At 43.9% G+C, this 25,483-nt stretch overlaps 1 protein-coding gene across 1 annotated transcript in view; it reads left to right on the forward strand.

The window, feature by feature from the left end:
- LOC309557076 (NACHT, LRR and PYD domains-containing protein 12-like) overlaps positions 1–25,483 on the forward strand; it is a 139,645-nt gene extending 114,162 nt beyond the window's left edge. The window contains exons 19-22 of the mRNA XM_082259682.1: positions 5,591–5,719; positions 12,610–12,751; positions 17,057–17,107; positions 25,173–25,483. Of these exons, the coding sequence (XP_082115808.1) occupies positions 5,591–5,719; positions 12,610–12,751; positions 17,057–17,107; positions 25,173–25,447 (597 nt within the window). The 3' untranslated portion in view covers positions 25,448–25,483. The remainder of the gene's footprint in view (positions 1–5,590; positions 5,720–12,609; positions 12,752–17,056; positions 17,108–25,172) is intronic.

Consider the following 25,483-nt stretch of genomic DNA (forward strand, 5'->3'; position numbering starts at 1 on the left):
GGAAAGGTGATTGAGTAGAAGAGGGTAAATGTGGATTGTCAGTAATGATTTGTTATTCAAATGTAATTTTGAATTGTGAAGTGTTTAGGGTAGAATTGTACTGGGAATGGTGGGGTGAATGCAAATTGGTGGAGAGAGGTCAGATGTAATGGGAGCCACTTGGAAGGTCAACCTATAGAAGTAATTTTAAAAAGCATATAAATTACTACTTTTTGCAATCTTGAGATAGACACAGATAGCAAAAAGTTATTGTTGTCTTTCTATCACTGTGTTCACAAGGGATAAGGTTTAAGTTTACAAAGACACATGGATCAAACTCTGGTTGTTTACAACTTGCTAAGTGGGCAAACAAAGATAGTCTGTTCTTCCCAGTGGCAGTGCCATCTTAAGTGCCTTAAAGGCCCCCAGGCAATGCAGTGCACTGGGGCCCTGCCTACTCAATCAACCAAGAGAATAAAAATGCAAATTATCGATAAGGCGATATTTATTAATACAGCAGTGCCAGGCTAATGACAGCTTCCAAGTTGGGCAGCTGGGTCCGGTGAACACACATACACGGACGGGAGTCAGACTCGACTGTCCTGTGTGTACCTGTTCCGATGGAGGCACTCCTGCAGTCGTGGGCTCCCCCTCCATGGCCAAAGTGGCCTAACAGGAGCACAGGGCTTACAGGCGCTTGTCACCTGCTAAGTTCGGTGCAGGATGCACACGGGAATTGGGACTAATGCTTGGCTGGGGCTGGGTCGCTGAGCAAGTGGGGCCCCCGGGCAACTGCCCAGCATGCCCATTTGGTAAGATGGCCCTGCCCAGTGGCGAAGCATGGGTTGCCAGCACCTAGGTAGCGATGAGCTCAATCACGACTCCCAACCCATCAGGGGTATCTGGCCTGAAAGATGTCAAAGCTGACATCAAATCATCAGCAGTGGAGGCATTTCCCACCCTTCAGCCACGCATATGCAAGGGGTGTGCTGCGGGACAGGGAATGCCTCCACTGCCTGAGGTTGTCTGCTTTGACAGCTTCCCATAACAGGGTAATGGGGTGAGTTTGCTGGGGAGAGATGCATTTAAATAAAGGTGGCGGGGGGGGGGGGGGGGGTAATGTTGGGGGGGTGGCTTTAGGATGAGTTGGTCAGGTAGGGGTGCATCTGTGCAGTGGAGGTGGCTGGGGAGGGGGGGGTAAATCAGCAGGGGGATTAGTATGCTGGGGAGAGATGTATGTCAGTGAGGGTAGCATGATGACTGAGGAGAGATATGTCAGCGAGTGGGTTAAGTGGCTGGAGAGAGATTTATGTCAGTGGGGTTCAAGTAAGGTGGCTGGAGAGGCTAGGGAGGGATCAGGAATGTATGGGAAGGGATATTGAGGTGGCTATGAAGGGATGTTTGTATTTGGGGGGGGGATGCAAGATAGTTGGGAAAGAGGTGATTAGTTGGCTGGTAAAAGATGCATGTGAGAAAGATATATGTCAGTGGGTGGGGAGGGATACATGTAAGCAGTAGAGCGTAGGTGAGGCAACTGGGGGAATTAAATGTCAGTGGAGTGGGGGGAGGAGGCAAGGTGGTTGGAAAGGGATGTACTGTATGTAAGCAGGGTGTGGGGACAGACAGACTGGAAAAGAATACATCTCAGTAGCCATATCTACCTTACGTGCTTCCTCTCCTCCACCTCACCCAGTATCTGTTGAAAGGAAGGAGCAGGGCTGGAAAGTTTGGTTGGGGTCACTAGACAAGCTGAACAGGTCCCCAAGGCACATTGTAGAACTCCTACCCTGATCCCAGCTGTCATTCATACCTGCTGGGAAATAAAGGCTCCACTACGGACTCCATTTGTGGTGCTCTGTGTCACATCAGGTCTTTCAGCACTGCAAAGGAAACAGCAATGGAGCCTTTTTCTGCCCAATGCAGTGATTTCAGATGACAGCAGAGAGCAGAGGAATTTGTGGACCCTGCCGATAAAGGTCTACATTACTTGCAGTAGGGTGGGGGGAATTTTGCAGAGGTAATGACCTAGGAGAAAAATGCCACGAAGTACCCCTCTTATCCTTCTATGTGCAGCTCTCCCTCAGCTTCCCTAATACTTACCTGTTCCCCATCTCGATCTAGCGATGTGCACGAGAGCAGCGGCTCCCCCTGGTCTCTTCCTCCTCATTGGCTGAGACAGAAGCGGGAGCCATTGGCTCCCTCTACTGTAGATCACAGCAAGTGACCCAATGAGGAGAGAGTGGGGGTGGGTTTGAGCCGCGCTCCGTGTGTGAATGGACATGCAGAGCAGTGGCTTGGAGGAAGAAAGCCTTTTCGGGTGCCCCCATAGCAAGCTGCTATGGGGGCATCTCGGCAGGAGGGAGGGGTCAGGAGTGCTGACAACGGACCCCAGAAGAGGAAAATCGAGGCTGCTCTGTGCAAAACCATTACACAGAGCAGGTAAGTATGACATGTTTTTTTTTTTTTTTTCAAAATATCTACCTTTTATTTCACTTTAAGCTTGTGGGGGGGGGGGGGGGAGTGAGGGTTGTTGAGGACTCCATTTCTAGAACAAAAGTGGGACTAATATTTAATCAGGGATGATTTAAACCTTTTTTCCAAAATAAAAATAGAGTTGCTGTAAATGTCTAAAAAGGGGTAGGTGAACTTATGCTCAATTTGTGTGTTGCTTACTAAAGGCCATTTGAAACTACATCTCCATCTAAGACCAGGGCTGTCTTTAGCACAGGGCGAAAGGGGCAGCTGCCCTGGGCCCAGTTATTGTTGTGGGGCCCAAAGCAGCTGTCCCTTGAGCCCGCACTGTCTGCAAATAATTGATAAGTGAATTCCTGAGGGCCCAAGAAAACGTTTGCCCAGGGTCCAATCAATATTAAAGATGGCTCTGTCTAAGACTACCCTGTCCACTGGCTGACAACTCTACTGCATTATTTCTCAGCATTATGAACAGCGTAGTCACCCTGTTAGAGAAAGTGGAGAAATAACATCGACTGGCAGGAAAAAATAACAGGTTCTGTTAATACTTCTGACAGACCGTATCCTATATGTCATTTTTTATTTATCTCATCGTTCCACTTATACAATTTCTTACTTTGTGGGCAACTGTAGGTGGCTTTGTTTTATCTCTAATTTTCTACACAGCACATAAGATGCCTCAGATAACTGGCTGATTTAATATTAAAATTGATTTATTTGGGGTCACCAACTCAGTCCAGCCACTCCTGTGCCTCACTGTTGGTCAACTTCTGTGGGACGGCAGACCAGAGCCGGTGACCATGGAAGAAGCTGGGTGCATATTTGTACAACAAATAGGACATTTTCAAGCAGACTTGTTAAAAAAGCCCCAAGTGGTATAAAAGGAGGAGAATGCCACTTTAAAGTCCTAAATATATACGAGAATTCCCCACTAGTTCCACAGCCAGAATGCCAACAGGACATTTAGTTCTACTGAAGTCAGCAGAGTTGTATAAAGTACTCGAAACCCATACTTGAGTAGAAGTGGAAGTGCTCGATCGAAAAGTGACTTGAGTAGAAGTACTAAAGTATTCAACATTTTTTGTACTTAAGTATTGCAAGTAGTTTTTTTTTTTTTTTTCAATTTTGCTACTCAAGTACTGAAAGTAAAAGTACAAGTACTGTGCTATGTAGTTATTAAAGAAAGAAGTCAAAAGTTTGAACATCATATTGTTTTTTATTATTTCAAATGCAGCTTTTATTTATACATACAGTAGCATTTATTTTCCTATGCGCTGATAATACACATGTTTTGAGCTTCATGAAACCTGCCATCTACTGTTCTGGCAGTGGTAATTTTTATAATAGTAACGAGTAACTATGCAGCACAAAAAAAAAATATCGGAGTAGAAGTATTGAAATCATTGAAATCATTGAAAAAATGTAGTGAAGTACAGGAAAGTACTAGGAAAGTACAGATACCGCTTTTCGTTAATTAAGTACAGTAGTGAAGTAGTTCTACTTAGTTACTATACATCTCTGGAAGTCAGTCACCATGTCTAAGATCTGAAGATTCAATTATATAACTTGTTTTGATGATCTAGAACAGTCTTTGCTTTTTAACACAGTAGAACCGTTGAAATAGCTTTTCTGGTCTCAGGCAACCCCTGTTAAAAAGACTAAATCTACAACTCATGATACATTAGTGTAAAGGTCAGAGGGAAGAATGCTCTTTACGATCGTGGGCATTGGGAAGAATTAACCCCTTACAGATAGCTAAAAAGATCTGTGGTGTCAGTGGGAACTTATCTAACAGACAGAAACTCCTCATTGCTCAAGAATCCCCTAGCAACCTCGGGAGGAACCCTAGGCTTCCATGGAACCCTGGTTGAGAAACCCGGGTAACTCAACCCGGTTGAGTTCACATATATTCGAGTATCACCATGGCTCTTGGGGCACTCTACATAAAACAGGGTTGGTGTAGGCTTGCTTTACTTGGAAAATGGGAAATTTTAGTCAGTTAGAGCATTGACTATGGTGTGCCAAATGACTTCTAATGCAATGTTGGCAACCGCCTGCTTTTTTTTCTTTACATTATATTTCTTCATGTTACACTATTCACAAGACAACCTGTATTTTACTTCTTTTTCAACAAGTTTTTTTTCCTTCCTCCTCCTAATTCTTCTCCTCTTTAATCTGTCCTTTCTCTTCACTTCATCCTCTTCTTCCCCTTGCCCTCATCTGATTTCTCCTCCTCCATCTATTCTTTCTCTTCTCATCCTCTCTCTTCTTTTCTTCCCCCTTGCTCTCCTCTTACTTTTTCTTTTTCTTACTTCTATTCCTAGATCTTTACTTCTCCTAATCCTTCTATTCCTAAACCTTTACTTCTCCTCCTAACCCTTCTATTCCTAAACCTTTACTTCTCCTCCTAACCCTTCTATTCCTAAATCTTTACTTCTCCTCCTAATCCTTCTATTCCTAAACCTTTACTTCTCCTCCTAATCCTTCTATTCCTAAACCTTTACTTCTCCTCCTAACCCTTCTATTCCTAAACCTTTACTTCTCCTCCTAACCCTTCTATTCCTAAACCTTTACTTCTCCTCCTAACCCTTCTATTCCTAAACCTTTACTTCTCCTCCTAATCCTTCTATTCCTAAACCTTTACTTCTCCTCCTAACCCTTCTATTCCTAAACCTTTACTTCTCCTCCTAACCCTTCTATTCCTAAACCTTTACTTCTCCTCCTAACCCTTCTATTCCTAAACCTTTACTTCTCCTCCTAACCCTTCTATTCCTAAACCTTTACTTCTCCTCCTAATCCTTCTATTCCTAAACCTTTACTTCTCCTCCTAACCCTTCTATTCCTAAACCTTTACTTCTCCTCCTAACCCTTCTATTCCTAAACCTTTACTTCTCCTCCTAACCCTTCTATTCCTAAACCTTTACTTCTCCTCCTAATCCTTCTATTCCTAAACCTTTACTTCTCCTCCCAACCCTTCTATTCCTAAACCTTTACTTCTCCTCCTAACCCTTCTATTCCTAACCCTTTACTTCTCCTAATCCTTCTATTCCTAAACCTTTACTTCTCCTCCTAATCCTTCTATTCCTAAACCTTTACTTCTCCTCCTAATCCTTCTATTCTTCTTCCTCCTGTACCTCAGAAACTTCATGAGAGGAAACAAACCAAAGGATTCCAGGACATGGAAAAGCCTCACATAATGAAGAGCAGATTATATACGAAAACAGATTATGCCGTCAGAGTTCAGCCCAATGGAAAGATAAGACCCAAGGTAAAACTGCATACTGTACCTATACACAATTTACTCAAATAGATTTGTGATTTTTTTTTTAACAATGAATTTATAAAGATGAAATTATTCATTTTTTTTAATTGATGGAAATAAAATTGGCTATGTTGAAGCTTTTTAGAGATGATCATGACTTATAGTTATATAGCTTGAATTAAAAAATGTAATTCTATATTATTAAGTTTTAAAAAGCCTTTCTACAAAAAAGAATATACTCCAATCTGGATGGAGTGGGTAGGGCTTCAAGAGGATCTCTGCTCTCCAACCACCCCCCCCCCCCCCCGCCCCACCTCTCCACTTACCGGGTGGTTCATTGCTATTTTTTACCACTACTCATAAGCCCAGAGAATCCAGCATTGTCCCCCTGAGATTCTCTGGTTCTCTTCCATCTCTTGGTCCCCCGCCACCATACAGAATATGACATCATCAAGAGGCATAGTGGCTCCTCCTTCGTTTAGCCGGCATGCCTCCTCCTGATGATGCAGAGCTAGGCCCCCCCCCCTTTCTTTGTGAATGAAGTGCTTTGCCTACTGGGATATGTGACGTGCATATCCCAATAGCCACAGGAAGGACAGTGCAATGACATGCAAGGGGGCAGGGTCACACTTTTTTTTATTAAAGAGCAAAAACAAAAAACACAGCCCTAATTATTTAGCTGAGGGGAGGAGGGGTGGATAGGATGGAAGTCCTTCATGAGGGTGAAGATACACTTTAAATAGGTCTTCTAGGGATATACAGTGTGTGCATATGTGTATATATATATATAAATATATATACATATATATATATATATATATATATATATATATATATATATATATATATATATATATATATATATATATATATATATATATATATATATATATATATATATATATATATATATATATATATATATATATATGAGAGAGATGGATAGATAGATAGATAGATAGATAGATAGATAGATAGATAGATAGATGGATAGATAGATAGATAGATAGATAGATAGATAGATAGGTAGATAGATACATAGTATATTATAATTATTTTTATTTGTATTTTTTTTCTGAATATTGTTAGGAAAGGTTATAACCACTGTCTGTTTTTATCACTATGTTCTCACTGGGGATAAGGGATCAGTGGAGTGATTTAGCAAAATCCACTTTGCTATGAAAGTATATCTGACATTGTTATAAACTTACTGGGCATACATAAATTCATCCCCTTATTAGGAAATCTAATAACAAAGATCTCATTCATTAATTTATACTCCTTAAAATATTCAGTGACCTTAAACACATATTCCCAATTTCTTACTTCCCAAACCAAGAACAAATTCATATGGCAAATATCACTATCTGGGGGAGTCCTTTTTATTCACACAATGGACTCAGTTAGCTTTCTTAGCAGTCTGATTAATACATTGATATAAATTCATTTTCACTAAAATTTTGAAACTCCAGTGACATCATAAGCAAAATTTCAGGCTGAATATACTGTACATGGCTTACAGTAAAATTCAGGGAAAATCGGTGTACATTTCCTTCCATTTTAGACATATTCATTGTTTGAATGTATTTTAGAAATATTTTGGAGAGTTTTTTTGGTAAACTGGGTGTCTAGCACAACCGCTCTAATCATTGTGATTGGGCTAGCTGCAGGCCCTTATTACGATTATCCATGTAATCCTTCTGCTGGGAGTCGTACAGGATTTTGTGTGCCCGAATATGAGCAACAATTTCATCAACATTAATAAATGCTGACTAGAAAGCACCTGCTCTGCACACTCCTTTTTTCCTCACTCTCTAATCCCCCAAAGATGGCCGCTGGTATGGGTGCTTGTAAAGGACAAAATAAATCACAAAGCAAACATTTACAACAATTTTCGTTTGGTAGCCTGCTTCTAATTCATACTGACTGTGATGCAGTATATATATATATATATATTTGCAATTTTCAGATATGGCTTGCAATATGCACTTTGTGATGAGGTCATCAGGTGTGACATGCCTATTGCAGGTGTAGCACTGTCCCCTTAGGGCTTGCTGTGTGTTGACTTCTTAGACCTCCCTCTGATTACCTGCAGACAGTTGCTGGGGTTTTTCACACATCCATCCTTACTCCCGTTTGCTCATCTATACATATAAAGTACAAGTGTCTCTACGTCCAGCCCCTGTGTCGATGGGATTGCGCTACTGCGCATGTGCCCCACGGACAGCCATTGGGACTTGGAGCGTAGAGTTTTCGGGCGGCCGGGCAAAATTGTTGAAGCAGCGGGTGTGCGCGTCACGCGGCGGGTGCACGCTCGCGTGGACTTACTGCTAAGCGGCAGCGGCCATGCGATGTCACGCGAGAGCCGCTCGGTCAGCTCTGCACGTATCCCCGATGTTGCTAGGGAAACAGGGACGCTATGCGCAAAGCTGGCTACGTCATGCGGCTCTATGTTCTAGCGCCCGTTAATTTAACTGGCTTAATGTCTAGTTACTCAATAAACAGTCTAGGTGATTTGGTTTTATATTTATTGTGGAACTTGGATGGGGGAAGGGAATAGTGGGATACTCTAACTGAACTGTTCACAGTAGATAAGGACAACTCTCACTTGGCCTCACCAGGTTACTTGTGGATCAGACACACTGCTTTTACCATACTGCCAATTGTATGGAGGGATTAAGTCTTCTTGCTCTCTCTAGCAGCAGACTTGATGCAACTACTTTATCTTCAGGACACTGTCTAGCATCCCCTTGTCTTGACTGACACCCATTCACTGACTCTTCTAGCTGAAGGCATGGCCCTCACAGGACAGGCCCCATGACACAGATCTTGTAGGCAGAATCAGATCCTTCCTGGTGTCTCCCTTCCAGTCAGCTCTGCAGGACCTCTGGGTTCAGCTTCTCTCTAACTTTCAGGCCCTCGGGTCATCTACCCAAGCCCGCATGGCAACTTATACAAAGGAGGGGCAGCCGCCCTCCCCCTTCGGGACCCCGCTCTCCAGCTGAAGACCCCAAGCATATGTGCCCCTGGCATTTATACAGTCACCCAGCATGCAATGAGGCACTTTTCTCTGCCAAAAGCCAGGGCTGTAACAATGCCTGTACCTTCACTTGTCAGGTTTCCTCCCACTGTCCAATATGCCTCCCTATTGGACCAGTGTGAATAATTCAGACAAGCTGAGCTGCACCTGAGCACCATGAGCAGACTTTATCAATAGATACTGCTCCCTGGTAGGCAGAGAGCAATATAAATGTACCTGGCAATCTTCCTGGTAAGTAGAAAGACCCATAAACTATACTCTCTCTAACACCTACCTATGAGGGTGCTACACAGGTATTATTGGGTAAGCCCTCTAAGAGATCACATGGACATAGAGACAGAGGAGAGTGATCTCTATAAACAGGGCTGTGTGGCCAAAAGTCCTGAGAATGACACAAATATTATTTTCACAAAATCTGCTGCCTCGGCTTTTAGGATGGCAATTTGTATATACTCCAGAATGTTATAAAGAAATAGTAAAGATTGCCAGGTGGGTGGTCCTGGAAATTTGGGATTTGAATGTGCCTAAATTACAATAGTACAATACAAAAAATGGAAGGAAAAAACAGATAAAATCAATTTATTGAAATTATTTATACAATAGAACATCTCAGTATTTATTTCTTATACTTGAGTAATCATATAAATATGACATTGCATGTCTGGAGTCCATCACATGAACCACTTATGGATCGACGCGTTTCGCTATATTAGCTTTTTCAAGATCCAGTCAGTATGAGCATAACAGACAGGCTTTCAAAATCTCCTAGAATCTAAAATAGACAATAGTTCGAATCAGTATATATTACATATAATCCTCTAAATGACAGTATAAACAATCCATTTAAGCTTAGCTGCAACAATATGTAATCTTAAACCATAAAAAAATATAAACAACAAAAAAAAAGGGGGGAGTAGGGGGGGGGGGAGACACAGGGGGAAGGGAAAAGGGAGGAAGAGGAGGAAAGGGAAAGGGAAGAGAAAGAGAGTTGGAGGCATCAAGGCTGCAGTGGATCAAAGGGGGGGGGACTTCAAACAAGTTGAAAGACGGGAAGGAAGGATATCACCGTACTCAAAGCAAATCTATATTTCGAACCTTACCTATTAATAAAGAATCAAGCGACAGACTGTGGAGTATAGCAACAAGTGGCATCGTCTAAACGCCTATATATATATATAGAAATGGGCACTAATTATATGGGTACCAATATACATATCAGATGTACATGAACCAATATAGATGGTGATGAGAGAAAGACGAATAGAGGCTGGTAATCGAACCAAGAGAATATTATTAAATATACTATTTAAATGAAGAAAATATAATGTTATGAAGAGTGATCAGATGAATTGCAATTAATTGCAAAGTTCCGCTTTGCCATGAAAAGGAACTTAATCCCATAATAAACATTTCCACTGCAATTGTGAAGAAGACTTTAGGGCGCCCAAGAAAGTCCAGCAAGCGCCAGGACCATCTCCTACAGGTGATTCAGCTGCAGGATTGGGGCACCACCAGTGCAGAGCTTGCTCAGGAATGGCAGCAGACAGGTGTGGGTACATCTCCACACACAGGAGAAGACATTTGGAGGATAGCCTGGTATCAAGAAGGGCAGCAAAGAAGCCACTTCTCTCCAGGAAAAACATCAGGGACAGACTGAAACTTTGCAAAAGGTACAGGGAGTAGAGTGCTGATGACTAGGGTAAAGTCATTTTCTCTGATAAATCAGTCCTGTGTCATGCCAACAGTATCAACAATCCTGGGACCATTCATGTGTGGGGTTCCTTCTCGGCCAAGGGAGTGGCTCACTCACAATTTTACCTAAGAACACCGCCATGAATGAAGAATGGTACAAAAACATCCTCCCTGAGCAACTTCTCCCAATCATCCAAGAACAGTTTGGTGACAAACAATCCCTTTTCCGGCATAACAGAGCACCTTGCTCGTAAGGCAAAAGTGACATCTTAGTATCTTAGGGAACAAAACATTGAAATGTTGGTTCCATAGCCAGGAACTCCCAAGACCTTATTACCATTTGGAACTTGTGGTCAATCCTTAAAAGGCAGGTGAACAAAAAATAAAACCCACAAATTTTGACAAAATCCAAGCATTGATTATGCAAGAATAGGGGGTGGCCATCAGTCAGGATGTGGCCCAGACGTTGAGTGACAGCATGCCAGGGGGAATTGCAGAGGTCTTGAAAAAGAAGGGTCAACACTGCAAATATTGATTTTCATGTCATTGTCAATAAAAGCTTTTGACACGTATGTAATGTTTGTAATGGCACTTAAGTATCCCATAGTATCATCTGACAAAAATATCTAAAAACACTGAAGAAGCAGACTTTATGAAAATTAATATTTGTGTCATTCTCAAAACGTAATATACATTCATATTTCATCCCCTCACTGGGACACTATGAGGACTGGACAGTGTATTCGTGATCCTGTTTGGGGAATATATAAAGTTTGATGGATCACTGGATGTTCCTTCTTCTTACTATTCATTAGATAGACTTTTACATACAATATGGTGTGCATTATTCTCTATAAGGGCTTTTCCACTGCATGGAACCGAATGGTTCGGCTCGCTTTTGCGCTTTTCCACTGCATGGTACGGTGTTGGAACGGTTCGGTACGGTACGGTACGGCGGCGCTTTTCCACTACATGGAACCGAACGGTACGGCTCGCTTAAACAGTACCACCTCGGTTGTGATTCCAAGAGGGCCGTACCGGTACCATATCCCACAATCCTTTGCATGCAGCCTTGACTGTTTATCACTACTAGCCACTGATTGGTCAGAGAATCATTGTTATCCCACCCACTTATTACTTTAGTGGAAAAGCAAACCGTACCAAACCGTACAGTACCGTTCCAACACCGTACCATGCGGTACCCAGGGATTTTTTCTCAGAGAAAAGGTGCAGGAACTCCCCTTTCTAAGTTACTTTGTGTCTCCGCCCCCTACCCACCTTCGAGCACTAACCCTTGGTTCCACCCCTACCCACCTCTGAGCACCGACACTTGGATCCACCCCCTACCCAGCTTCCAGTACAGCCCCTTTTAGAGAATATAGAGCCAAGTATAATTTTGTAGTGGAATGTATGGAATTTGGTTATGATAACAAGAAAAGCAATAAAATTGATCCCCCACAGCCAGCAGCAATATACCCCCCTCCCCCAGCAGCAATAGACCCCCAGCAGCAGCAAAAGATCTCCCAGCAGCCAGCATCAATAGACTCTCTAGCAGCCAGTAACAGTAGACCCCCTCCCCAAACAGTAGATCCCTTCCAGCAACAATTAACCCTCAGTATCAAAAGATCCTCCACCAGCAACAATAGATTGCCATCCAAAAATAGATCCCCTCCAGCATCAATAGATCCAGCATCAGTAGACCCTCTAGCGCCCCTTGCCATGGCATACATTCAGTGCTAGAGGTGCCGGAACTGCGTTCCCGCTGAAAAAAAGCCCTGGCGGTACCATGCAGTGGAAAACCAAACCGAGCCAATCAGGGCCGAGTGGAGCCGAGCCGGTACTTGCAGTGGAAAAGTGCCATATGGTAACTGACAGATTCTCCCAACTGGAACTACATTTGTTATCCACGAGACCCAATGAAGAGGAGACCCTTATTAGAGATCCCGCCCTGTCTTCACAGATGAAGGGAAGGCTCTGCTCCTTAATACCACATGGGGGCGCCACAACACACTATCAGCCTGCAGAGGGGGTACAAATAGGGCATCACCATATTTTCCATTACTTATAATTGTAGATAACAGTTTGCATCCCCTCAGTCTTGGATCTGTTCAAAACATATGTGGTTTTAAAATTATAATAGATTTTTTTTTCCATCTTTTTGTAGCTTCTACGGCTTAAAATTAATTATGAAACTGAAGATTTACCCTTCTTTGAGGTTATTGCGGATAGAAATGCAAAACAACTTTTCTTGCTTATGTCACTGAAGGGAAGTGACGATTCGCTCTGGGAAGGTGACATCACAGAAGGTAAAACAAAAAAAGATCAAAATACTAGTTAAAGGGAGGTCACAGTATGGGTCTGGAGGGGTTCATTTGGGTGGCGGAGGTTTTGGAGCTGGACTCAGAGGACTGGGAGGATATCTGGGACTACCCCTTCAAACGTTTTGTCTCTTCAGAGACCATTTGGTTCAATTTAAAATCTTACACAAATTTCCTCGACGCCGACTAGATTGCATAGGATATTCCCAGATGTACCGGGGACATGCTGGCGTTGCCAGTCGGATGCACCCACGTACACTCATATGATATGGCATTGCCCGTCCTTACAATCATATTGGTCTGAGGTCCTGGACTTCATTACCCGATTGACTACCATTCCCGTACCGCCTAAGGTTGAGGTTTGCATTCTGGGACTTGTCAATGCGTTGACTCACTCTACAGTGGCTCGTACCTTGTTGGGTCTCCTGCTTTTTTACTGCGAGAAAGCTAATAGTGTTACGGTGGAGAGGTGATGGGGCTCCTACTTTAAATATGTGGAAAGCATTAGTGAACTCTGTAATACCATTATATAAAGATGCCTACACCAATAGGGGGTGCCCCCAAAAATTCACTAAAGTTTGGAGTATTTGGTTAGAGGTGGAAGACACCACGACTGTAATGATATTGTGACTACTGCAGGTTAATCCACTTTATTCTCGCTGTTGTGGTTTGGGGGATGCCGGGCCACTGGCCTCCTTTCCTTGAACTCACTGGTTTAACACTCTCTGGTAGTCCTTCCTTTTGACGTTCTTCCATTTTGTGGAGTACACATTCAATCTCCTTAAAAAAAAAAAAAAAAAGGCACTCTACCAGTGTGGTGGCAGCCATCATGGTGGAAGAACATGCTTTTGCTTCCTCTTGGTGATCCGATGGAAGATCAGATGGAAGAGTAATAATCAGTGAGTAACAGGAGAGACCAGAGTAAGCACAAGTACACAGAATGAAAGAAGCAGCATCATCTTCATGAAGGACAATTGAGAGTAGCACATTAGTGGCATCACCAAATCTTAAGGATTGCAGTTAAAGGCACAGTGCCTTTCATCTCACAATGCAGATATACACAAGTACCTAGATAATATCACATGTCAAAGTGCTCTGCAATTTATTCAGGGAGAGTTATAGGTAACTTGTTTAGCCTCAATTCACTTTCCTAGATTTATTCTACTAGATGGGAAATGTTCAATTTTAAATTAACCTCTTGGTTTAGATGGTACTCAAATATGCAGCCTCTTGGTGCGATGGGCCTTGGCACAGAAAGGCCGCATATTTGCCCACCAGATTGCAAACACAGCTGTGCGGACAACGCATTCTCGGCACATCCCGGCACAAGTACCGGCGGCTAACGGAAAACTCCCAATTGCTATTTGCAATCAGGGGCTTTCCTATCATATGACTTCCTTTCATATGGAGTATTCCGTCCAGTTCTGGGCACCGGTCCTCAGGAAGGATGTGCTGGAACTGGAGAGAGTCCAGAGAAGGGCAACAAAAATAATTAGGGGAATGGAGGACATCAGCTATGAGGAAAGACTACAAGCACTGAACCTATTCTCTCTGGAGAAGAGACGATTGAGGGGGGATATGATATCAATGTACAAATACTGTACTGGCGACCCGAGCATAAGGAACAAACTATTCAGAGAAAGGAGATACAATAAGACACGTGGCCACTCACTAAAACTAGAGGAAAGGCGGTTTAACCTTAATATACGTAAGGGGTTCTTCACTGTAAGAGCAGTAAGGATGTGGAATTCTCTTCCACAAGCAGTCGTATCAGCAGGGAGCATTTATAGTTTCAAAAAACTATTAGATGGGCACCTTAAAGACCACAACATACAGGGGTATACAATGTACAACATACAGGGGTATACAATTTACGGTTAGGCTCCGTTTCCACTATCGCGGCTACGAAGTCGTGCTACTTCTAGCGCGACTTCGTAGGGAAAGTTGTTTGTGGCTTTCAGTGCGACTTGTCCCTCATTATAGAAGGAAGTCGCACTGAAGTCGGCCCAAAAGTAGTGCATGAACTACTTTTGAAGTCACCGCAACTCAAGTCGCGGCAGTGAAAACGGGGCAAATTGAAATTAATGGCTTTTGACTTGCTGTGCGACTTGACATGTGTCAAGTCGCACAACAAGTCGCAATAGTGGAAACGAAACCTTAGCAGCAAACACACACACATCATAGGTTGAACTGGATGGAGTGATGCCTTTTTTCAACCTCACTAACTATGTAACTATGTAAGGCAGCAGTTATGTAGTTGGGGTTTTGGTCGGTTTTGTTGTTTGTTTTTATTTTCTTACTGCTTTTGTTTTTTCGAGCCTGGGTATGCCCGAAGGCTCTGCTTTTGTAACCTTTTCTTAAAAAACAAAAAGAATTTGCAAAAAAAAAAAAAAAAAAAAGGGAGGTCACAGGATTGCAGGGAATTCAGTTTAATGTATAGAAGTTCATGTAAAAAAAAAAAAACAGTTGGCCAGTCATTGTTATAGTGTATGTCTAGGGGGGAAGAAAAATGTGTATTTCCCCTCGCTGGATTCCTTTAAATACCTTTAAAATAAACTACTATAGAATGTGACAGCTATGGGTCAACTGACTTATCATCCAAAATGATGGTACCCAGCAAGGTAAAACACATGCATGAAATACATGAAATGCACTATCGTTTTTTGGAAAGATTAGTGTTTCAATGAATGTCCTTGTGACAGGGTCACTTTAATAGAACAAAAGAAGCCAAATAAGAGAAATTGTTGGGGTTGACATACACTTTAGAAGTCTGTGTTCAGTTTAGAACTGCTTGTAGGCAAGTGCAGTCTATTTTCTCCACTGCAGGTGGTGCTCAACCGCAGCAGCATAGCAAGAGGAACATAGTTCATTTATGGATTCCAGGGCCTTTCGCATATGGGTAGTGCAGGGTCAGGTTACCCATCTGTCAGGGACTGTATTAGTGTCAGGGAAAGGTTCCAAGACAAGAAGGGAAAGCTTAGGACTCGCAAACTTCTTGGATATCTTTGTGTTTGGGTACAAGATGGCCAGTCCACATTCTGCCCCTCCAGACAGATACAGTCAGTTTGGCTGATACCTGCTCCGCTACACAAGTTCTGCTAATTGCACTTGGACTGTGCGTGAGTTATTGCCACCACACCACACTGCTATTTTTGGCTGCGGTAAAAATGAATGTCACCAGGCGTTTCGTATGTTTCGAGGCATTCTTGATTGGTTTACCGAGGAGCGCCTGCAGAGGCAATTTGACCAGGTTAATGAGAGTGAGAGAGTATATGAATGTATAAACTTATATCATATTTTTAGATTTTTACTTGTAGCACTTTCCTAGTCAGGTGCTAGGTAAAGGCATTCGTTTGCTCTTCTGCTTATCAGGATGCAGGATTTCTAGTATTGCCTGCTACATATGTCCATGTGTGATTCACTTGGTCTGAGGGAGTGTTCCCACTGTATCCAATAGGGGACCCTGTTGGACAGTGGCGGAAACCCAGCCAGTGACACACAGGCTTTTGTGACAGTCCCAGAGGGTGGGCACAACTCCAGTGCATCCTGGGATTGTTCATAAAAGCCAAGGGCACATGTGACAGGGTGTCTTTTGGCAGGAAGCAGAGTCCCAGGGGGAGGGTGACGGCTGTCTCTCCTCCTGTCAGAGAGGAAGTGGTCACAGGCAGTCGGCCTAGTGGACCAGACGTGTGGGGCTTAGATGTGAGGTCCTGTGGAAACTGACAGTGGAGCAGTGGCAGAGATTCCTGCGGAAAACATTGTCCGTGAGTACCGGGGAGCTTGCCAGGGGTCTGCCCAGGAAGGGGACCACTCCAGGGAGAGTCAGTGGACAAAGGCCAGCACACACTGTGGGTCAGAAAGGGGGTGCCAAGATAGACCCTGAAGAGAAGCTTAAAGTACTGTTCATTATTTCAAACCTTCACCTCAGTGGCAAAGTGAAGCAGCGGCATGGCCGCACACACCACAGATAGTTGTCCTCAAGTTGTGCATAGTTGCTAGTTGGAGTATCCCACTCATTCCTTCTCCCATCCCATTTCCAAAATAAAATACAAAAAAACCCAAATCCCCTGGACCGTTTGATGACTGAGCCGAGGACTTAAAGCTATAAGTTCAATTGTCTGTTGCTATGGGTAACCCAGGGGAATCCAATCCAATTTAAGTAGCTCCCATGGGGGCAGTGCCACATACTCTAAATGCGCTTTAAATTTAATAGAATGTGAATAAATATGTACAGCTTTGTGAAACAATTTTACCAATGATTATATGTCTGCTGTGTCCTTTTATTATTTTTAGGGGAATTGAGAGAAATGCAATTAAGAGCTTGTGCGTCAGTCAGCAGTGCAGGTATGTTCTACCTATTACTATAACATTTAGCCCCGGTTCACACTAGGGCGACCTGTGAGGCGACCTGGTCGCCTCACAGGTCGCCGCAGGTCGCCTCCCATAGGGAAGCTGTGGACCCGTTCTAATAGGAGCGACACAAGTCGCTCCGACCTAGAAAAAGGGTCCGGAGCTTCTTTGGGGCGACCAGGAGGTGACCGCCATAGACTTCAATGTTATGAAGTCTGTGGCGGCCGCTCCGAGGTCGCGGCGCGCTGCTCGCACCGCGATCTCGGAGGTCGCCCCTGAAAGTAGCGTCACGCCAGTGTGAACCGGCGCTTATCCAATGAAATCATTTGTTTGTTCTTATTTAGAAGAACCAAAAATAATCCCATGGTAGCGCTAGATGAACCAAAATCAAGGATGATACAACACCCTCTAGTAATGTGTAAAAAATGTTCAATAAAATGAATGCACGTGAAGATTTATTATATCATATATGACACCAAGCTTGAACCAAAACCTCCAAACTGCAGTGTGGAACTCAACCGAGCTTGCTGGGTGGAGCATGTCAGCAACCAGGATAATTCAGCTGTGTGGGTGGTCTCCCTCCGGTCCTGGCTGTAGCGATGGAAGGTGTCCACAGAAGGGGGCGCAGAGAGGGAGTCCCAAGCAGTGGTGGCTGGTGCTCCATGGGCCGGGGTGGCGTCAGACGGACCTCACCATACCCCACCCCGGACCACACCGTACCCCCCTCCCCCGGACCACAGCGAGACAGGACAGGACCCCCACTCACTCACCCTGCCTGGATGCAGCAGCAGGCGGCGGCTTTGGCTTCTTCCCCCTGTCTTCTGCGTCTCCTCCCTCCTCCTCCATGCCCAATGGCATGGCTTCTCCTTTCCGCCAATCAGGAAAACCTGCTTCCTGATTGGCCAGGAGGAGGATCCGTGTGACAATAGCTAATTTTCATTCGCTATTGTCACACAACTGGGTGGGCTTGGGGCGCACTGCTCTGCGCCCCAAGCCCACCCATTTTTTTTAGCCTATTAGAACCTCTGGCTCTAATAACATTGTTAAGAAAAAAAAAAAGCCAGATTGAACTCCATGCATATGGCGCCCCGCATGTAGATTAGCGGGCCGGATGAATAGATAGGGGGGGCGGTGCCCCTGCGCCCCATATACACCAGTCGCCACTGGTCCCAAGTCACAAAATGCCCATGGAAGACAGGGAGGAAGGAGTGTGATATGGTGGCAACGTCTCCATGGCTGGTCCACAGCCCTGCGCTGGACTCGCACCAGGAAGAGAGCCCTTCGTGACATCAGACTCTTGGAGGGAAGCCGACCAAGATGAGGCTGGAGCCACAAGTAATAAACAGGCTGAAACTGCTGGTGGACACTGGGCTCAGCCAGCCACCATCTGCGGTTCAAGCCTCGCTTCGGCTAGCTTCCGTCACAGAGCCCAGTGTCCACCAGCCGTTTCAGCCTGTTTATTACTTGCGGCTCTGGCCTCAAGTATGAGGACTATGTATGTACAGGTTGACTAGACGGCCATTTTTCTTTGCCCTTCATGAACAAAGCACAGGTTCACATAAACATATTCAATCCATGCCTATATAGATACTAGGTGGTACATCCCTAAATTATATGTAAAAAGTAAATATTGAACAGATCGGATTTTTGAGGCACCAAAAAAAAAATATATATATTTTCTTGTTTTATAATTTGATTTGTACAAATGTTAATTAAAGCGTTCAACCCTCTTTTTTTTTAACTTTTCTACCCCGAATTCATGATCCCTTTAACCACTTTAAGACCAGAAGATTTACCACCTTCCTGACCAGGCTCTATTTTGCGATTTAGCAACTGCGCTATTTTAACTGACAATTGCGCGGTCGTACAGCGCTGTACCCAAATAAAATCGATGTACTTTTTTTTGCCACAAATAGAGGTTTCTTTTGGTGGTATTTGATCACCTCTGCGATTTTTTTATTTTTTGCGCTATAAACACAAAAAGAGCAACAATTTTGAAAAAAAAACACCAACATTTTTCACATTCACACGTATTTTGATTGGTTTGCGCAAAAGTTATTGCATCTACTAACTAGGGGAAAGATTTATGTCATTTTTATTGTTTTTTTTTTTTACTAGTAATGGCGGCGATCTGTGATTTTTTTACAGGACTGCGACATTGCGGCGGACAGATCGGACCCCTAACTGAAATTTTTTACACTTTTGGGGGGGACCAGTGACATTACTACAATAATCAGTGCTAAAAATATGCACTGTCACTGTAATAATGACACTGGCAGGGAAGGGGATAACACTGTAGGTGATCAAGGGGTTAAATGTGAGCCTAGGGGAGTGATTCTAAATGTGGGGGGGGGGGCGTGGCTTGTGAAATGATCATAGAGACCTGTGTTCCAATATAGAAGGATCACAGGCGCTCTGTGATCATTCCAGGGAGAAGAGCGGTCGGCTGTGTTTACAACAGCTGACCGTTCTTCTCTCTCAGCGGGGATCGATCGCGGGTGTCAGGCGGCAATCGGATCTGTCTGCCCACTGCATCGGCTTTCCCACTGATGAGCAGGGGCGGGAGCGTGCCGCCAGCGGAGCGCCCTCGCCCCCTAGCCTCCCGAGAGCGAGCGCCGTACATGTACTGCGATTCACCTGGGAGTGGCTGACTGCTGCCGTATAACTGTGGCAGGTGGTCAGCAACCAGTTAAAATGTCTCCTTGGACCTTTTTTTTTTTCCTTCAATGTAATTACTTTATTTTAAGCTGAAAAATCCGCTTGCGCTGTACCTCACCACAGTACGTCATGTCCGCCCACCCATTGGCTCCTGGGATATGAGTGTCATTAATCCCATGAGCCAATGGGCATCCGGTGCTTGTAGAATCACTGCGCTTTGTACGATATGCGCATGCGCGAGATCGGTAGGGGCGTGCTGGGTAGCCAGCAGCGCCATATCCTGGAAGAAACGAGTGTGCTTCACACGCCCACACTGAAGGTGGGAGCACGCTCGCTGAGGAGAGCAGAGTGAGTTTTTTTACAAATAAAATAAATTTGAAAACCTACATTATGAATAAATCCGTTATGTATAGGATTAGTTGAGACAATCACAGGGGCTGGAACTCCGCTTTAAAAACAAACTAATGAGCATAGTAAGTAAATACTTCATCATAACAGCCCATAGACAATCAATTAGATTCATCCAATCCATACAGGGGGCATCAAAGCCCCTCTTAGTGAACAGGCCCAACGCATTTCAACTTTTAAACATCAAGCGTCCTCCTCTTCAGAGCCGGTTCACACTGGGGCGACTTGTCTGGCTGACAAGTCGCCGCGGGTCACCTGCCAAAGATTAGCACAGGACCCGTTCTAATAGGAGCGACACAAGTCGCTCCGACTTACATAAAGGGTCCTGAGCTACTTTGGGGCGACCTGGAGCGACCTGAATTGACTTCAATGATATGAAGTCCGTGCCGGCCGCTCCGAGGTCGCGGTGCGAGCTGCGCACCGCGACTTCACAGGTCGCCCGGCAAAGTCGGGTCGCGCCTATGTGAACGGGCTCTCAGCGAGTAAATGGATTGATGATGTTTAAAATGTGAATATAAAAAGATAATCATACCGCAGAGTATATATATATAATTGTACATAAATACAGAAAATACAATAGTGGCAACTTGCAAGGTTACAGAAGTTGAACAGATCACTAACATCATGTGCATGCATCCACCCAATATCATATTTTACCTTCGGTAACCTTGCAAGTTGCCACTATTGTATTTTCTGTATTTATGTACAATTATATATATATGCTCTGCGGTATGGTTATTATCTTGTTCTATTTAAATTTTAGGCTTCATCAATCTATTAACCCCCTGAAGAAGATGCTTGATGCTTAAAAGTTGATTAGATTGGATGAATCTTATTGATTGTCTATGGCACATACAGTATCTCACAAAAGTAAGTACACCCCTCACATTTTTTGTAAACATTTTATTCTATGAGTGTACAGCTTGTATAACAGTGTAAATTTGCTGTCCCCTCAAAATAGCTCAACACACAGCCAATAATGTCTAAACCACTGGCAACAAAAGTGAGTACACCCCTAAGTGAAAATGTCCAAATTGGGCTCAAAGTGTCAATATTTTGTGTGGCCACCATTATTTTCCAGCACTGCCTTAACCCTCTTGGGCATGGAGTTCACCAGAGCCTCATAGGTTGCAACTGGAGTCCTCTTCCACTCCTCCATGATGACATCACAGAGCTGGTGGATGTTAGAGACCTTGCTCTCCTCCACCTTCCGTTTGAGGATGCCTCACAGATGCTCAATAGGGTTTAGGTCTGGAGACATGCTTGGCCAGTCCATCACCTTTACCCTCAGCTTCTTTAGCAAGGCAGTGGTCGTCTTGGAGGTGTGTTTGGGGTTGTCATTATGTTGGAATACTGCCTTGCGGCCTCCAAAGGGAGGGGGATCATGCTCTGCTTCAGTATGTCACAGTACATGTTGGCATTCATGGTTCCCTCAATGACACCTGGTCCCCATTCACACCTGAGACCTTGTAACACTAACAAGTCACATGACACTGGAGGGAAAATTGGATAAGTGGGCCCACTTTGGACATTTTCACATAGAGGTGTAGTCACTTTTGTTGCCAGCGGCTTAGACATTATTGGCTGTGTGTTGAGTTGTTTTGAGGGGACAGCAAATTTACACTGTTATACAAGCTGTACACTCACTACTTTACATTGTAGCAAAGTGTCATTTCTTCAGTGTTGTCACATGAAAAGATATAATAAAATATTTACAAAAATGTGAGGTGTGTACTCACTTTTGTGAGTTACTGTATGTCAAACACAAGGCCGCGGGCCAAATAAGGCCTTGTCATGTGGCCCTTGCCCCTAGTTTTGCAGCCGGAATGTGAAACTGTCATTATCAGGGGTCAGACTCGAAGACCAGTTGCAATAGCAGTGGAAGCTCCCACAGGAACCAGCAGGATAGGAACATAGGCAGGTCACCCTGGCAGATGACGCAGGCTCACCTGAGGTGCAGAATCTGAGTACTAACCGGTGTTCACCAGAGGTGCTGATGGTGGAGATGGATTTTGCTGCGTGTTAGCACTAGGTCGCAGTCTTTAGGATCACTCCACCAGGAAATGAGCAAGCCAGGGTCCAGTAGCAGATATAGCAGGTAGGGATTAAGCAGAAGTGTAGTCGAGGAACAAGCCAAAGGTCGGTAACGAATAGCTGCAGGTTGGGATTAAAGTGGTTGTTAACAAAATGTATATAATCCTCTGTGTAGCCTGATTACTATGCCCCTGTCTCTGTATTTTTTATAAAAAAAAGGCAACCTTTACCGTATTTCAGAGCGGCTCCTGGCAATCACGTGACCGGTCAGCTCTCTCCTCTCCCAGTCTGAGAGATGCAGGGGACGGAGCCAAGATTCCCTTGCTGATGGGATGAGAGGAGGATAGGAGAAAGAAAGCCGGCCAGTCACGTGATCGCCGGGAGCCATTCTGAAATACAGTAAAGGTGGCATTTTTTTTTTTTATAAAACACAGAGACAGGAGCATTAGTAATCATGCTACACAGAGGATTATAGAGGACAAGAAAAGTTTTAAATGCATTGGAAGGGGAGGGGGCAGAGGAGCAGAGAGGAGGACAGAGAGCTGCAGATGACAGAGGCACGTACAATGACCTCGATGTCAGGGCTCAGCAGCCATGATATACCATGGTCTGTGTACAGAGAGGAGGGTAGGAACTGGCAGGATCAGCCACGTTTTTCATGTGATATGGGGGGCCAAATTACACAGCACAAGCACTGTGCTGAATAGCATGCTTTAAAGGAACAGTATCTTTTTTTTGGGGGGGTAACAAACACTTTAAGTAGAAGCGTAGTCGAGGAGCAAGCCAAATATGGATAACGAATGATAGCGAAGATATGAACGGCAGCAGGTGAGACAAAAGCGAGATATTGGCACAATATTCTCGCAACCGGGAAGTACAGAGACATGGCTTAAATCAGGAAGTTCATGGGAGGATCAAAGAGTTCAAAGTTCATGGCAATCAGGATCATTCAAGGAATTGTCCAGGGAACTGTCCAGCATTCCAGGTGGGTCAGCAAGCAGAGACATTGCCAGACATAGCAGAGGTCCCGGGTTCAGTCCAGGTCCTGACAGGAACTAAATTTCGCCACCTCCAGCTCCAACCCAGGTAGGAGAGAGGAGTGCGAGGAAGCTTTGGGGGTGGGTTGGAGTTGCACACTATGCATAGCACACCCCTGCACTCTGTACGTAACGCACTCCTGAACCCTAAAGAAAAAGCTAATGATAGTCACTCTAAGATATACCCCTAATATCACATGAATTTGTGAGAAAAGTAGCTTAGAAAGGGTGGGAGTATGCCAGTAAAGTAACTACTGGAAACACTGAGATAAAGACCTGATTTATACTCAACCACCCAACACATCAAATATTGTGTATGAATATAACCAATGCTCACTGGGCTGCAAAAAAATTAATCTTTAATAGTTCAAAAAATAACAGAACAAAGTCTGTGCAAAAATGCAAATTATAAAAATGGTACAAAAACTCACATCACACACACCAGAGAACATACACTCAACCACCCCTAGCAGTCCATATATTCCAATGGACCCATGTGCATGGGTATATGAGAACAATCAAAGAAGAAATGGTAGGATGAATTGGTGATGGTATACCCATACTAGGGAGAGGGGAGAAACTCAATGGTAATAAAGGACAAACTGATTGGATATTCGATAGATGTGATGAAAAGTGTGATGAAATGAAACTCCTAAACCCTGCACTCTGTATGTATCACACTCCTTCACCCTGCATTCTGCATGTAGTGCACTCTGTACATAGCACACCTCTGCACTCCGTATGTAGCGAACCACAGATACAACCGGCAATCATACCGCTGATGTGGCCCATGATGAAATTGAGTTTGACACTCCTGGTCTATGGCCTGATATGATTCAGTACTGTATTTACTGACTATGCTCATTAGTTTGTTTTAATTAACACTTGTACAAATAAATCATTTTTTTGTCATGCATAAAAAAATTCCATCTGTTCAATATTTACTTTTACAAGGCATGGGTTTGATTTAAACATACACAGCAACAGTGGAAAAGCATATTTTTACTGCAAATAAACTGATCCTCAGTTACCAACCCCTCCTGGGTCTTTGGTCCAGGGAATATCCTCTTACCACCAGGGGGATCAGGAAGAAGTTTATTTTTCCCCTATGCAGCAAATTGGATTATGCTTTATTGGGATTTTTTTTGCTATCCTCTCTATCATCAGTGGGTATAGGCTTGTGTATATGGAAGTTTTCTATTTATTTAATCTATATGTTTTTTTTCTACTGGTTGAACAAGATGGACTTGTGTCTTTTTTTAAACTTGATTAACTGTAGGCAGGTGTGCAGTCTACTTTCTGCACTGCAGGTGGCGCTCAACCGCAGAGGGAGAGGAAGTCACGAGGAACATGTTTTTTTTGGGTCACTTGGGAAGCTATCTGATTTGAAGCCTCCACCCCATGTGACTCTGGTGTCCATCTTGGGTCAGGAAGAGTCAGTTTAAGACCCTAGCTCCCAACTTGGCATGCATTTCATGAATGGGTAGTGTAGGGGACAAGTCATCTGTCTGTCAGGAACAGTAATATTGTTAGGGAGAGGTTCCAGATGAGTAGGGAATGAGCAGGGACATGCTATCCTTCCTGAAAGCCTCCCCTTTGGGCACAGATTGGCCAGGCAGCATTCCATCCTCAAGACAGACACTTATTGCCATTGCACCTGAGACCTACTGTTCGCTGCAATGTTCCGTGAGTGCACCTGGTTGGGCTGACTTCCCGCCAAGTAGTTGTGCTTGTTTGAACTTTTCCTACAATACAGTTCTGTGCATCTGGACTCTGAGTGTTTACTGCTGCTGCACCTCCCTACAAACTATGTAACCAAACAAAAGTAGAAAAGGGAATTTTAGGAAACAAAGCAAAACACCAAAAATCGAATCAGGAGAGCAGCCAATACACGGCATAACAATGTATTCTTATACTTACAGGTTCCTCTCCAACAACAAAGCACTTTGTGGATGAACATCGAATAAAACTGATCAATGGAGTGCACCCAATAGCTCCAGTCTTAGATAAGCTCAGAGATCTGGAACTATTAACCGCTGAGCAGTGTAACACTGTGAGTAGTAAACCAACCCCCGAGGACAGGATGAGAGAGCTCTACGTTATTGTTAGAGGTTGGGGGGATAAGGACAAGGACAAGTTACTCCATACTCTAGAGGAGACCAACAAGTCATTAATGAGAAGTTTAAGGAAATTGTGAATCCCCGAAAAACATCTCAAATTCTTGTGATAAGAT

The sequence above is a fragment of the Pelophylax lessonae genome, assembly GCF_965119305.1.
Source record: "Pelophylax lessonae genome assembly, chromosome: 5".
NCBI classification, from domain to species: Eukaryota; Metazoa; Chordata; class Amphibia; order Anura; family Ranidae; genus Pelophylax; species Pelophylax lessonae.